This window comes from Lissotriton helveticus, chromosome 4_1, assembly GCF_964261635.1.
Source record: "Lissotriton helveticus chromosome 4_1, aLisHel1.1, whole genome shotgun sequence".
Taxonomy (NCBI): Eukaryota; Metazoa; Chordata; class Amphibia; order Caudata; family Salamandridae; genus Lissotriton; species Lissotriton helveticus.
Window position 1 is genome coordinate 1,115,601,570 of NC_136063.1, and position 15,988 is coordinate 1,115,617,557.

Sequence of the window (15,988 nt, forward strand, 5' to 3'; positions counted from 1 at the left end):
CCAGGAATTTGGGAATATCAAATCAAATTTCAAAGCTTTATTCAACAGCATGTCATAAAAGCGATTATACATCCTAACACTACATTGTAAATACTACAAAGTTGATCTAAAAACTCATTAAACCATTGTGCTGTCACTTTCCAGGTTAAAAACAATGTATACAAAGTAATTACAAACACTACAATAAAACATTGATCGAAAAGTTGAACGTACATAAAATGGTGTCATAAAGTTCATTGGGCAGCATCTGGGAACTGCAGAAAGCGGGTGCGTATAATCCGAGCCCACCCTAACAATTTTGCAACGGCAAACGCCATACAAGGTGAGCAATCTGATTCAAGTAATCTTAACGCCTCAATGTACCTACGTGTTCCTAAATTTAAACACACTGGTTTTATCCACTTACGGCGGGGATTTACATAAAGGGGACATACGAATAGCAGGTGCGAAATGTTCTCAATTAAATCTTTACAATAGTGGCATTTGTCATCCTGGGTTGGTGACCATTTGTGAGTAAATGCCTTTAGAGGCAGGGTCCCGGTTCTGAATTGGAAATACAATTTTCTATTGAACGGCCTTTCGATAATGTCCCAGTAAGGCTCACATGATGGAATGGGTTTGATATCAAGAAAACGACCAGTTAGGTTGGTATTAGATACGGAACCATAAGCAATCGACCAGACCATATCCCAATAAAAAATTTTCAAAGTTGCCTTTGATGGAAAGCTTAAGGCATTGGAATTAATCCATAGATGATCTAGTTCCAGCTTAATTAACATACCCCTTAGTTCTTTAAGCCACAGAATAGAATGAAAGCGATCTGCCCTGATGATGTCCTTCAGGGCAGTGGCATAATGAGCTAGTTCAGGGGTTGTCATGATCCATCTCCAGTATAATAAAGGTTGTAGCCGAGCCAAATCCTCTATGTTCTTCCTACCAAGATCATATGCTAATGGGACAGTTGGAGTACTTTGGGGAACCCCGACTAAGCGGCGTAGAACCTATTCTCCGCCAATGTTAACTGTTTGAGATTGGAAAATCCCCACAATTCCAACCGTACAGGGAGGCGCTTATCACCTTCATGTTATAAATTTCTAAAGCAGGGGTGATTGGCTTAGTCAGTGAAGCTTTATGCTTAAGTGCCACTACACCCGCCAACTGATGGAATTTTAGGACAGCCATATCAATGTGATTTTTCCATCTCATATTATACTGAAGGGATATTCCTAGGTACGTAAAGGCCTCAACCTGTTCTAAAGGAGTTCCATTATAATTAATGGTGCCTCACCAATTTCGTTATATGAATTCTGCATTACATCATAGATTATTTATAATCCTGCTGTATTACTGCATTTGAGTATTACCGATATCGGCGATATTTGTAGCAGTGAGTGCAGAAATACTGCACTGCAGTCTACTTGTATAAAACTATTTTACGGCCGGTAAGGCTCCAATTTGTAAAATCAGTTCGTCCGGCATAGCTTGCGGGTGGACTGGCTCGGGTGGTCGCATGGGGTGCCATAATAAAAATTGTAAAAACACTTACCTTGAGGCCGGGTCCCGTGTCTTCTCTACTCCTGCTCTCCTGCCTCCGACAGGAACAGGAAGCAGGCAGCCAGGCTCCCTCCCATAAACAATGAGATTGGTCTGAGCGCTGGCTGTAGGGGTGAGCATGTTCTCCATGCAGGCTGCAATGCAGACTGCATGGAGAAGGGGAAAGTGTGCATGACTGGTTTGGGCGGCCCGAGAGGCAAACCACTCCTCCCCCGTCCTGCTCCGTAACCAGAGCAGACCAGCCCACCCGCCCGCGAAGAACACATAAAATAGTAATAACTAAAAGTTATTACCATTTTATGTTTTTGCTTCTGAACTACAAGAAAGCAGTGGGGCAGCGCTCTTCCGCTGTAATAGAGGAGTCATTGCTGTGTAAAATCAGAGTCTTTCTGTCTACGTAAAGGCATACTTTATTTGACCAAACCCAATTTGCGATTTAGTAAAATGTTACTGAATCTTACCAAATCGCTAATTGGTTTTGGGAATAAAACACTGATTAAGTATTTGGAAGGAGCATGTTAAGGGCGCCCCTTCCAGATACCGAATCTTTAAGCTATATATTAATGTTTGGCAAACAAAATCCGGTCTCAAAATATTATTTGTTTTCCACCTTCGCAAATGATATGGTAAGTTATTCGCAAATGCAAAGGGATTCCAAGGGTACCACAAGTCCCCCCCCCCTTTGTGAGCAAGCAGTGGTCCATGCATGCTCGTAAAAAAGGTTTGTGTCATTTTTTAAAATATTTTGTCTAACACATCTCGTTTTCCTTTAAGGAAAACTGGATGCCTTTATAAACAATTTTGCTTTATTTAAAAGAAATCACAGGCATGGTGATGAATCTAACCCAGCAGGCTTCCATGCCTGTCATTGTAGCCAATTGTGGTGGGTCTTAATTTATGGCCTACCTAATATATATTTATGAGGTAGGTTGAATTGTGACTCACTACGAGTCGTATTTTGAGAACAAACCTATTAATACATAGGTCCGTTCTCAAAATATCAATGGATTCGTTTGAAGTCGGTGCACAAATTGTGACCATTTCTAGCAAATCTATTTTTGTACATTCTGTTCAAGAAATCGCAAATTGCGAATCGTTAATCATTTCAGTTGAGGATTCCTTAAATTGAATATTTGTACACAAGGGCCTGCAATACCACCGTACTCGGAACTCCAAAAGAAAGGGGGGAACCTGCAGGTAATACAGCGCGGAAGTCAGGCTCCTGAGAAGAGTCAGGCAAAAGAATGATGGGACGTGCTGTGAAGCGGGCTCTGTGGTGACAACCGCCACGTGCATATGGGGCACTAGACACGTACTTCCGTCACCATGAGCGTGGTAAGCCGTGTACTTGTGAGCATGACACACGGTGAGTCAGAAGCGACCGGCGCAGCTGCGCACGCTCTGCGGAATTATTCCCGAGCAAATAATGGCGGATAAAATTAGCAGACATCTGGAATAGGCACATATTTCAAAGTTATTTTGGTCTAAATCTATAAAGCACAGTATGAGGAATATGATTGGTAGCTGGTCTTAATAAACAGTTAGTGAGTTCTGCTTGCCTAAACGCAAAACAGATGTAGCTTTGTTCTTCCTAAAGTGACTTTGATGAATAAACTATATGTGACGTCAGGTCAAAGCTATTGAATGTCTCCGACCAGCAGAGACATTTTTTTGGAATAAGGGGGAGAAAAAAAGGGAAATCGTTTCCACTGCAGACACAGGATCAACCGAGTGTAGTCCAGGTCCCCTGCTCGTCAAAGGGGCAGGTAGCCGGGTCTTTCAAACAGAAGCCCAGGAGCCTGTGGCGGCCCTGCTGCCATTATGAAGATTTATTTCCTGAGTGAGTTGTTAATTCCACCCTCCCCCCTGGCCAATGCTTTCTGCACAACTTGGAAATAGTTTGCTTCGACTGATATTGTGGAATGTAGCGAAGTGTGCGTTAGACTGTGGTTAAAATAATCCACCCACGTTGGATGTTACTTTTCGTTGATGACTTTTTCCGATCCGTGTGATGTGCTCTTGGAGTATCTCTGTGTTTCCACAGCACATCCGCCGATTCGTGCTTTCCACCAGGACAGCATCCCGTATTCTCTGCAGGTGCATCACTCTCAGACATCTGCAATCTCCCGCCAAACCTTGGAAGCCGCTCGCCTGACTGAAATGTGTCGCAATTTCCGTTTTTCAGATACAAATACTTGGAAAAGTTGGCTGCCGAGGAGTACGAAAAGGAGGTGAAAAGTCGAAGCGTGTGCCGCGGCAGGAGTGAGCTGTCACTGAACCTGAGCCCCCCAGTTACTGCCACATCGCCCGTCCCCAAGAGCCCGAGCCCAGCCCCTGGAGGGGCTCAGGAGACCCCCAGGACCGCCCCGACCACCTGTCGGACACCCCAGCACTCGGATGGTGAGTACAGGTTCAGAAAAAGGGAAGAATGCATGGGTGACTTGAAACCATTGGAAATGTGCCTTCTCTCCAAAGACTGTCATTCGCACAGAGCTGGATGTATGGATGTCAATGTGGACATGTGGGCCATACGTTCTGAGATTCCTTGACATGTTTACACTAGAGATCGGAGATCTCTGCATTATAATGTTGCGTGATGAGGTACCATCTGTCTGTCAATTGCTGCACAACTCTAGGCAGTCAAAGAGTGGGTTGAATGGCATCATGTCCTGCAGGCGTTGGCCAAGCAGAGAGGGCCCCGCAGTTTAGTGCTCGGACAATGATGGAGTGAATGTGCTGACGTATGACCAGGTGTGTGAGATGAGATGACACAAAGGAGGAAGGGGCACATTAAATGACAGTGCCTGTCAGGGACTGGAGACATGGTGGGAGAACTGCCTCACGTGAAGATCCCTCAGGTGGCAGGTAGTGCCTAACACGTCACGAACGATTGCAGCTGTGAGACGCTGAGTGGCGGAAGCACGTATTCGAGAGGATGCAGAGGGGCCTAGTATGAGGGGCAAGAGTTGCTGGACGGGGGTGTGGACTAGAATGTCGGAATGGCATGGTGGTAATTGCACCCCTGAGTGTCATATTGGCACTGCACAGAGCACGGTCCGTGTGTTGGAGGTTGTGTTAAAGTATTTTAAACCAAGCTTGAAATAAGGCATTTTTTTTCTTGGTTATGGTTTATTAGCTAGGGCTTCCCATTGAGCACATCTGCAGTAGATGTTGTTGCCAGGGAACAGTCTAAATCGGCCTATACTTTAAAGAGAAATTTAAAGAATGAAACTGAGGCAAGGCTGCTGTTGAGTTGTGGAGCAGCGGAGACGTCCAATAAAGACTTATCTTCAGGAAGCTGCGTTCTGTCTATTTTCAACAGAAAGCATGGCGTAGCAGCACTGGCACTGCAGATAAACTTAACATATAGCATCAGTTTGCGTGCTGGAGTTGCAGAGAGCGTTCTGCGCTTCCCCGGAGGGTTTCTTTCATTGGTGTGTTTGATGCCTCTTTAGGTTGGAGATTGGTTCTCTCTGCACTAGAGTGTTTCCTGCCCTATGAGCATTTACGAAGTGTGGATGCTAAGGCATATGTGTTTAGGTGGACCCTGCTCGGGGTCACTGTAAAGTCTAGCTGGTCATCTGTCAGGTCATAGAAAAGTTTCAAGACATTGTACTGATAAGGACGTTCAATGTCCTGAGAGGGAACTCGTTTATTTGCAGTGATATATTGGACGTGATCTATTGCTACACTGCTTCCTCAGGTGTGTACAGCCTGAAATTTGGGGAAATTAACTTTTCTACAACATCATTTTGCGAAATCATGATTTCCTCCTAGATGTGATCTCATCAAGATCATTGATGAACAGCACTGAGGTCTAAAATGGAATTGAAACAGTGAGGAATAGAGTGAAGAATATGACCAGAATAAAGCACATAAGTGTTCAAACCGAGTGCCCAATGGGACGACTTATGCGTGTTGGCAGGCAGGCGATGGGGTATGGGGTGGATGGATGACTGGAAGGTGGTATGGTTGGGAAGGATGGATGGATGGATGGTTGGATGGATGGATGACTTGATGCATGAATGGATCAGTCTGACCATTGGGTAGGTACATAGATGGACATGTCATGGGTAAGTGGTTTGTGCAGACAGATTAATTCAGTAGAGGATGAACACAGAGAAGGAAGATGGATATCAAGACAGGGAGGACACGGGAAACAAAGCACTATTAAAGGGTCAAATGAGTGCGTGAGTAGGCGACAGGATGAAGAATGGATAAGCATTTATGTTTGCTTCATGCATACTTATTTGTTCCTTTATTTCAGTTAAAGCGCCTTTTAGTACTCCAAATAAAAAAGATCTCTTGTTCTGCACGCCAACAGAAGCAGCAGCAGCTGTCATTTAAAATGTTATTGCTTGGTTTTGGCAGAGTGCTTGAAGGAACTGTATTGGGCAACAATGCAATTTACATCACCTGCTCGTGGCCTTTGGACCTGGTCAAAGGTTGAATAGAGAGCTTAGAGCAGTTGGCTTTCCTATTATTTCTAAAGGTCATATGGTTTTGTTTTGAGCCTACTGTGATGCGGTGTGTGTTGTGCAGTTGTGGGTCCTGGACTGCCAAGTGCCATCCTCCCTCCCTAGGTTTCGCATGCTGTTCTTGGAATTTGTACTAGGTTTTGGTTTGCAGAGCAATAGGCACATTTGAGGGAGGATTGTGTTGGCTTCTTGCAGTGATTATTTGATGAACAGCAGAAAATGACGCTGGCGTACATTGACTGTGTTTTAGAGTGCACCCTTGTGCACGATCAAACGTCCATTCTCCCCAGCAATGTGTCCATTTCACCTGTTTGTGCTTGCACAAGTAGACTGTTACCTCCTTAGCACTGATTGTGGGACGTGGAAGAAGCTCTTGCCAGCACCTCTGACCACTCTGTCTCCCTGACTGCTCCCTTCACTCAGTTTTTGCTGGGCAGAAAGGGAAGCCCTGTCATCCTTATAATGGAATGGGCATTACTGTTTGAACCATGCTGAAAGTGAAGTGCCGATGCTGTGGCACATCAGTGCTAGGTTACACCTTTCTGTCAATGCAGTTGTATGGACATTCATGCAGAGGTAGTGCAGGTGTTTGGCAGGGGGCTAGCAGAAGGATTGTTAAGGCCTGTTTTATCCTTTCGGCACTCAAGGAGGACATTTGATGAAAGGATGGGTATTTGGAAAGCCCCAGGCAGGGGTGTGCATAGTCCAGGCATGAGATGATGAAACTGCTTGTACATGTATGGATAACCAGTCACCATCTGGGCATTGGGCGGCATAGTATTGCTCCCAGGCTCCTGGATGTGAGGCCTAATTTGATACGCAAAGAAAGTTGGTACCTCCCTGCATTGTCGTATGGGAAAACCAGGAGCTACAACATCCGGCACCAGAGTGGCACGTATAAAGAACAACCTAGTGACAGAAGACCAGTCCCTGCCCTTTCCTTTAACTTCTCCCCACCCCTCGTGCTAAAACTATTAGTCTGTAAAAGCCTCTGGACAATGCATGTAGTAGTTTTTGATGTCTATTTTTAACATGTCTTCTAGTTAATTTAACATTTCATTTTTCGCACTGCGCTGTAAAAAAGGTATGGGTTTAACTAACTGAATTAAACCTCAATCAATCAACCACTATTTGTAGTACAGCTTATCACCCCCCCAGATATCCATGTGCTGATGATATGGAGAGCCTTAGTCGAAGAGCCAGGTCTTGAGTCCCTTTCAGAAGTCAGCGAATGAAGAGGAGATTCGGAGGTGGGGCGGGAGGTCATTCCGGGACTTGGTGGCGATGTAGGAGAAAGAACAACCTCTACTGCTGCTTTGCCTGATGTGGGAGAGGCAGATCAGAATTGTCTGGTGGATTGGCAGGCAGTACTCGAAGTAGGAGGACCTGGCATTGTGGAGGGCCTTGTAAGCATGAGTCAGCAGCTTGAACTGGCATCTCTTCTGGATAGGGAGCCAGTGGAGGCTTCTGAGGTGGCGGGTGATGCTGGTTCATTTGGGGAGGTTGAGGATGAGTTTGGCTGCGGTGTTCTGTATGGTCTGTAGTTGTTTGAGGAGATGTGTGATGGTTCCAGCGTAGAGTGTATTTCTGTAGTCCAGTCGGCTGGTGACGGAGGCTTGAGCCACCATTTTTCTGGTGCGGATGGGTATCCACCTGAAAATCAGGAGGAGGCTACTGCGTTGACCTGGAAATTCATGGAGAGATCACTGTCCAGTATAATGCAGAGATTGCAGGCATAGTTGGTACGTGTAGGTGAAGGTCCGAGTGTGGTTAGCCACCAGGTGCCTTCCCATGGGGGGGTGCACCTTCCAAAGATGAGCACTTCCGTCTAGTCCGTGTTCACCTTTAGGCAGTTGGATCTCATCCAGTCGGTGACATTGGTCATGGTGTACTGGAAGTTAAGCCTGGTGGTGGCGGTGTCTTTCGTAAGAGAGTGGAGAAGTTGGGTGTCGTCAGCGTATGAGATGATATTTAGTCTGTGGGTGCGGATCATTTTGGCCAATAGCGTCATGTAGGCATTGAAGAGGATGGGGCTGAAGGAGTATCTGTGGGGGCTGAGGAATGATCCTTGGGGGCTTAGGGAGGATCCTTGGGGGATGCCGCAGATGATGTTCTTGGATTCTGAGATGAAGGGTGGTAGGCGGATTCTCTGTGTACGTCCTGTGAGGAAGAAGGTGATCTACTTGAGGGTGTCTCCTCTAATGCTGATGTGGTGGAGTCTGTTGATGAGGGTGTGGTGGGATACGGTGTCAAAAACCCCTGAGAGGTCGAGGAGGATCAGGGCTGCTGTCTCTTCGTGATCTGATGTCATCAGTTGCAGCTATTAGAGCTGTCTCGGTGCTGTGGTTGAAGTGGAAGCCAGACTGTGAGGCGTCCAGTAAGTTGTTTTCTTCCAGATGATCAGTGAGCTAGCGATTGATGGCTTTCTCCAAGACCTTGGCCGGGAAGCATAGCAGTGAGATGAGGCATTAGTTTTTGAGCTCACTGGGGTCGGCAGAGGGTTTCTTCACAAGGGGTTTAACCTCTGCATGCTTTCAGGTGTCAGGGAAGGTGGCAGTGGTGATGGATGAGTCGAGGATGTTGGTGAGTGTGCTGCTGATTTCCTTCTACCCCAGGTTGAAAGCGTGGTGTGGGCAGGGGTCTGTCAGGGCTCCGGAGTGGATAGACGTCATGATCGTCATGGTGATTGGCGTGGTGATCAGTGTCCAATTGGTGAGGTGGCTGTGGAAGTTGTCGGTGTGTGTCAGGAGGTGGCCGAGGTCAGTTGGCTGCAGGTTGAAGTTGTTGTAGATGTCTGCTATTTTGTTGTGGAAGTGGTCCGCCAAGCAGGCACAGAGGACTTAGGAAGGGCGGATCATGGTCTTGGTGGCAGACAGGCAGGAGAATTCTCTGACGATGCTGAAAAGTACTTTTGTTTGACGGGTGCTTGCCTTGATGGCTATGACTTCCTTTTTGGCTACCTTCAGATGGTGGTGGTATTTGCTCAGGTCAGATTTGAAGGCGGTGAAGTTTGAGGGCATCATGCTAGACCGCCATCGTCTCTCCAGTCGCTTGCACTCACGTTTTAAGGCCCAGAGATTGTGGGTGAAACAGCTGGTGTGTTTGTTGTATCTGCTGTAGTTGGCCATTTCCAATGGGGGAGATTCTGTTAGCGCAATTGGAGATCTAGTCGGAGAAGGTTTGGGTGGGAATCTCAAGGTTGTTGGTGGTGTTGGGTCCAGTGATGTTGAGGGCGGCAGCCCATTGGGTCTTGGTAATATTGTTGTATCTGTGGTAAGCAGGGGTGGGGGGGGCATGTGTGTTGGTTGCGGTGAGCCTGCGATGGAGAAGTGGACGATGCTGGGGTTTGTCCGGGTGAGCTCGAAGGTGTAGCTGAATCTTATTCTGTCACTGGCTGTAACGATTGTATCCAGGGTGTGTCCTGTGCAGTGTGTTGGGCTGGTGACCAGTTGTGTGAGTCCGATGTTGCTCATGCTTTCTAGGTGGTTAGCGGAGTTGGTGTCATTGGAATTATAGAGTGGGAAATTGAGGTTGCTGAGAAGAGCGTCCAGGAGCTTGATGAAAGGCAGAGCAATCCAGTGACCTACTGGGACCATGAAGAATTGCATATTTGAAACATATGAAGTTGCTACTTACTGAATAATCCAAATTATACTTTAGCCCTCACGGGGTGTGGAAAATGCTATATAAACACATTTGAAATGCAATACAACAGAATGGATCTGCTGTGAATGAGAGGGCTTGAGCAAAAACATGGTGCTAGATATATACTATTGTTCTAATGTATGATGAAAGGTTTATGTAGGGGACAGCACTGCAAAGGTGATGTCTTCCAAGTGAAGGCGTCTAGGCACGCTGTTAATGTTGTTTATAACTTTGTATTGTGTATACAGTAACTGAGGCACAATGACATCAAGGCATTTTGGTGTAATGTTGCATCACTATCCCATGCTTTGTTGGATGCCTTGTTTCAGGCTTTCCCGGTCAGGATTCCTAATATAATTGGGAGGAGCAATGAGCATGAACAAAGCTGTATCATTTATGCTTCTTCTATCATAAAGTGTTGAGAATGTTTCAATCTAATGATTGGTGGAAGAAACAGTCTCTTGGGAAAAATTGCTGAGAGTGAGTGACTGTGTGAATGGCTGTGTGGGTGAGTAACTATAACCCTTGACCCTGCCATGCACAATTTTCTCATCAATAATTGTACAGCAGTTTTTCCAGTCATATTATGAAGGATGAGATGTTCAGCGAAGTATACAGTACATAACTGACGAATACTTATTTGAGAGCATTGGGTATTGCCCCCTGGGCATAATAGTAGAACGAGTGTGTATGAACTGGCATGTATGTCCGTTGATAGCAGAATCATCTCATATGCCTTTTGTAATGGCAATGGTATGTTGAAAGAGGCAAAAAAAGAGCAATGGCATCCAAGCGTATAATAGGTGAAGGACAAAGCAGGAGCTACTAAGTGTCCAGATATATAATACCATTCAGTCAGTCCTATCTGAGGTCATGTTGCTGCTGTGTTTTGCAGTACCTGCAGTCTATGGGTCAGATTGTTGGCAAGGTCTAACTATAACAGATTACTATAGTCCATCTGGAAAGGTTAATGGCTTGGACCACTGACTTACAGCAATCACTACGATCTACCACTTCCAGATTACCACAATAGCACTACCACCTCACCTCACAGCACTACTCATCTACCCCAGTACTGCAAAGTACTGCACTACAACCCCTGCCACAATTCACACCACGCTAACAATGCCCTGTAAGACACTGCTGCCCACACTACCATGCTACCACTCCATTCTACCACATTTTGGCTGCCCCCTTCTACAGCACAGATTAGGGCTTTGACCCTGCAGGTCCACATTACCACCACCCATCACCTCACTGTTATTCCAGCTCTTTTTTTTCAGAATCAGAGTTTTACACAAAGCATCACATAACTACATCCCAGCACTTTACTAGCAGCTCCAACACCATACATCTAGCTCCCACCTTACTTCCACAACAACCACCCTACCATCTCACCTCCACACTACCAACCCACCACTCACTAACAACTCTAATCACTGCATTAATGCCCACTCCACTGCATTACCACCCTCCATCACCACACTATCACTCTTAGCTATTGTCATTATCCAGCGCTGTTCTCTCATCTCACAGCACTGGACCCCCTCCCGACAACTCATAGCTCTCCCACCCTTGCACACCATCCTTAGATACCACACGACAACATGACAACATCACACTTGGATGCCTTCAAGTAGCAAAGCTCTTTGAAATAATTATGACGATGGGGTGAGTATGCTATTCCACCTACCAGTACTTCATTATCAAGCCTCTCTATCATTCCACCACATCCCAAAACTGTGCTTCCACCCCCACCAGCTTCCAACCAGACCTGCCACTATATCATGGTACGATGACGTAGAGCTAAACATTACTATGTGTACCAAACTCTCTACACTATTTGCACCCTCTTATTTTAACAACTTTCCACCTTATATCTATCCTCACTATCCTTTACCATTTCCAGCTTTGGCAACACGGGTCTCAACCATTACAAGCACAAGCACAGCATTGTCTACAATAGCACATGTTCAGTTGAGTGGTTCTTACAAGAGGGCGCGTAGAGAAAACTCATCTCATATCTAGCGAATGGTGTCAGGTTAAACATATCTGCAATGCGTGGCCTATATTTCTGATTAACCTCAGGTATTCTTTAGCTGCAAATGGCCAAGTCTTGCGTGCCGGCACAGTGAAAAAATACTCCAGCTCACGAGGCCAATGGGTGAGTTTCATTGTCAGAAATAAAGGTAGGAGGTTCATAATCAACAATGGATGCCATATGCCAACCAAACGAAGGCTAAATGCATGCCATATGCCAAGCGGTTGGAAGCTAGCATCACGTTTGATGTGGCCACACTAAAGTAAATATGCGTGCAAAAACATGTGCTTTCTGTCAGTCTAATGTACGACTCTGCCAGTTTCCGATCATGCCTTTTAGCTTTCTATTAAATTCAACACTTGTTGTGTTCTATTTTGAAGCATACTGTATCAGGTGACATTTAAATTTTAGTAGAACAAATTTGCTTAAAATCAGAAAATATCAGTTTTTGCCGAATACAATTGAAACATTATGCACACCCTTTCTATTCTTCTGAGTTCTGGCATTTTCTTCTCTTCTTAAAACCACCCATTAGACTTGTTTCCCTTCCACCAGTTACCTACATTAGACTCCTGATATTTTACGTTTTTCTTGTTCTCTGGAAACCTGCGAAATGTAGTGGAATACATTGTCAGGCTACCGGGTATTATTTTTGGAGTTATTGTTCCAGGACAAAACATAACACATCCCTGTCATGAAATTTGGCTCATTCATTTGTCTTTGAGCCTTTTAGGAACATAACATTTATCATATTTTTTGTTGTAAAATTAGTTAACTTTAAAAACTGTAACTGTCAGCAAATGAAGGCCAGCAGTAGGAGAGGAATTCTAACATACTCAGCATGAAGGTCCTAAGAAAGGTATATTCATAGACTCGTGTCTGTATCTGCCTCCAAATGATGGGAAGCACTCAGTGTGACATTCACTGTTGTGGAGCCCACCATGGAGCCCAGCAAGCCTTCTGCGTCAAGTAATCACTTTCATTGTGAATGGACTAGATACTGGACAAGTATACCATGCTGTCATTCTGAATCTTCTGTACTAATTGTCGGAGTAGTTGGGGGTTCGTCCTGGTGCAGAGTGATTAAAGCTCAGAAAGCAAACACGTCGTCCATACATTCAGCACCCTTCTGGAATGGGGAAAATTGTCCAAGAGTCAAAAACAGCAATATGTTCCTAAACATTTTGAGATCTTCTAAATAATGCTGGAGATCAATTTGCATCACAGTGTAGAATGTAATGCTTGAAAAGGACAGGTACACAGATGATTAAATCGGTTCATATCACTGGCCAGGTTTTACTCTAGGAGGCCTCCAAATTTAAACCTGATTTCACTGTACCATTTCACAAATGCGGCTGTCCAAAGTCCTTTGAATTAGTTGACCGTTCTTTTCTCAGCCATATTAATTTGGAGGTTAAGCTGTGAAGCCAATATTAGGAGACTTTATTTGCCATCACATTAATTATTAAGCACGTTGTCCTGTAACTACCCAGGCCTAATAAACGTGGTCCTTTATCATAACGGAGGGAATTGCAAAACCTTGCTGCTTATGAAGATTTTACCCTGGTAGTACATTGGACCCAGTTTATTTGTTGACAAAATGTATGGCACCAGTGCACTGTCATTCCTATCACATGTTGATTGTTATGCTTAAATCAGCTTTACATCCGCTACTTCTTCTAAGAGGAATCTTACTTTTATAGCATGTATACCCAACATCCCAAAAAAGCTCTATAAACGACAGAGTTCCAATTCATTGTGCTCCCGTAATTTTCTCTTTTATATGACAAGAAAATTTCTCGCCCACATTTAAGGTGCTCTACTGGCAAAAGATTAAAGAATTATCCTAATTCACAAACCTCTACCTCGTTCATAAAGCTTACATGGTCCTTGCCCAAGCTATCTCACCAACGTCTTTAATTCAAATTAACCTCTAGAAAGTCTAGGGCCTGGCAATCTCAAACTACTTGCTATCCATCTGTCCGGATAATAGACTTTTGGCAAAAGTTCTCTCTATGGTCAGATCTCTTCCATGTGAAAAATTTGGTGAAAAAATACTGTCTTCAACTTCCAAAACCGGCCCTGGCAAAGTGCTCGGCCAGCCGTGTTGTGGGGTGACCGAGCTCTGTGCCAGGGCCGCTTCTTGGCCGATTTTGTTACAGGGCCGATTCTGCAACGACCGTGTAACAAAATCGGCCCCCAGGCAGGGCCGGACTGGGAACCAAAACCGGCCCTGGCAAAGTGCTCGGCCGGCTCCCCCGCCCCCCGGGCGGGAGTGGGTCGAGCGCTTTGCGAGGGCCGCTTTTCAGCCGATTTTGTTACAGGGCCGATTTTGCAGCTATGCTGCAAAAATGGCTCTGCAACAAAAACGGCCCCCACCCTTGCGGCCGACCGGGGGATTGCCCGGTGCCCACAACGGCCAGTCCGGGCCTGCCCCCAGGGGCCCCAAACCGGCCCCCACCCTTGCTGCGCACCGGTGGATTGCCCGGTGCCCGCAACGGCCAGTCCGGCATGCCTTCATCCCCCTCTTTAAGTACTCTGAGACTATCCTAGGTAGTAGGCAGTGCTTTCCAAACACCTCAAATACAAATATTAAATTTATAATGAAAACCATAAATCCCTGAATATTCATTCTAATATTTGGCTTAGAAACAGATGTCCGTCTTCAAGATCACAGTAATGTGCTCTCTTTTTCCAATTCAGGCCACAGTGATGTGTGCATTGAAAGCATCTTTACTGACTTAGAGTACCAAAAGACCTAAATGACATGGCTGTTTCCTTTGACACCCATCAACAGCTCACTGTCCTTATACAGGACTGAGTGTGGCCCTTCAGTTTGGACCTAAGAAGGCCAAATGAAACAAGAAATTGCCATGTTGTAGCATTGTCTATTTTCATAGATGCTGCAATGAGTTGAATATACTTTATTCTCGTAAAACTTTTCTCTTGGTAACTCCGGACTTCAAATGTTGCACTTATCTCGTGCTAGCTTAAAGAAGATGACAAACAATGAGCAATAACTCAGCACTTCCTTTCTGACAATTGGCGGATCACCAGTCTCTGGCCATGGAGGCATGTTTCTAGGTGAAGCTTGTCGACATCAGAGCAGCTGCTGGAACCAATCAAAACTGTCTCAGAACTATCTGGATCTAATCAAATCCATTTGTGAGGCCGAACAGCAATTTTTTCCAGATAGTTTCGCATGAAGCGCATGTGCTGTCCTTGGAAACTGCCTGACTGATGCATTTGGTGTCATTAGTATAAAACTGAATTAGGAGATCAAGATATTAAGCTCTCATTACTAGTTGTGTTGAGTGTTATTTGTGCACGTTTTTATGTAGAAATACTACTCCTCATTATTAGGTTTCAGCAGGTGACTTTTTCAGTCACATATTCCGCCTCCTAAAAGAAGTTGGACTAAGTGATCAGTCAAGGACCCAGAAATCTGGAAAAATATGACCCAAATGGGCCAAAAAATGATGGTGTTCCCCCTTCAGAGCCCAAAACTTATAATTTCCAGTAAAGGGGTACTTTAATATCGGTAATATCGTATTGGGTCCAGTATTTCCTCCCCAGGGTGACTTGTAATGTGTCCCTGGTTTTTATATCTAGATTTTACAAACTCTATTTATTTACGTAATTATCCATTTGTAAAGCGCCTGGTTACACCACTGGTGTGTCCCCGCGCTAGAAACAGTGCTGACGATTAAACGAGAACCTGCAAATTCCACTACAGGATTTAACCAACTAATACTACCCACCCGAAGGAGGTAAAGCCAACATTTGGAGTGGGCAGCAAGGAAATAAAAAACTACAGATACACAAGGCAGTATATTCCTTTCTGACCCAGAATCTACACTCTTCAGAATAGACCCCTAAACACCAGGCGTTACATCGAGACTTTCTTTTGCAACTCAGCTGAGGAACTGTTCTTGGTGCAGCTTGGGAAGGGTTCTCAGTGTGAAAGGGCTCACAGAATGTGCAAACCACCATGCATAGTTGTTACTTCTTTGCCGTTCTTATTTACGGTCGCATATATTAGCCCCGGTATCACCCCTATTCATAAATTGACACATTTATCATAGAAGAAGGACTTTTTTCGGCTGGAATGTGCCTACATAAATAGCATATGCCCTAAGCATTCATACTAAATAATGCGATTTCAGAGCCATCAAGTATATCCTATTTTGTAAACTGGCCCCGGCTAAAGTCTCTAGCATCATACTGTTGCAGCCAGAAGTTGACTTAAGCTTTTGGGTGATGAGTATTG

The 15,988-nt window shown here is 45.0% G+C and overlaps 1 protein-coding gene across 8 annotated transcripts in view; it reads left to right on the plus strand.

Annotated features, from left to right (window-relative positions):
* FHOD3 (formin homology 2 domain containing 3) overlaps positions 1-15,988 on the plus strand; it is a 1,303,582-nt gene that overhangs the window by 1,142,827 nt on the left and 144,767 nt on the right. For all 8 annotated transcript variants that reach the window (XM_078687715.1, XM_078687716.1, XM_078687717.1 and 5 more), the window contains one exon: positions 3,740-3,954. In XM_078687715.1, the coding sequence (XP_078543841.1) occupies positions 3,740-3,954 (215 nt within the window). The remainder of the gene's footprint in view (positions 1-3,739; positions 3,955-15,988) is intronic.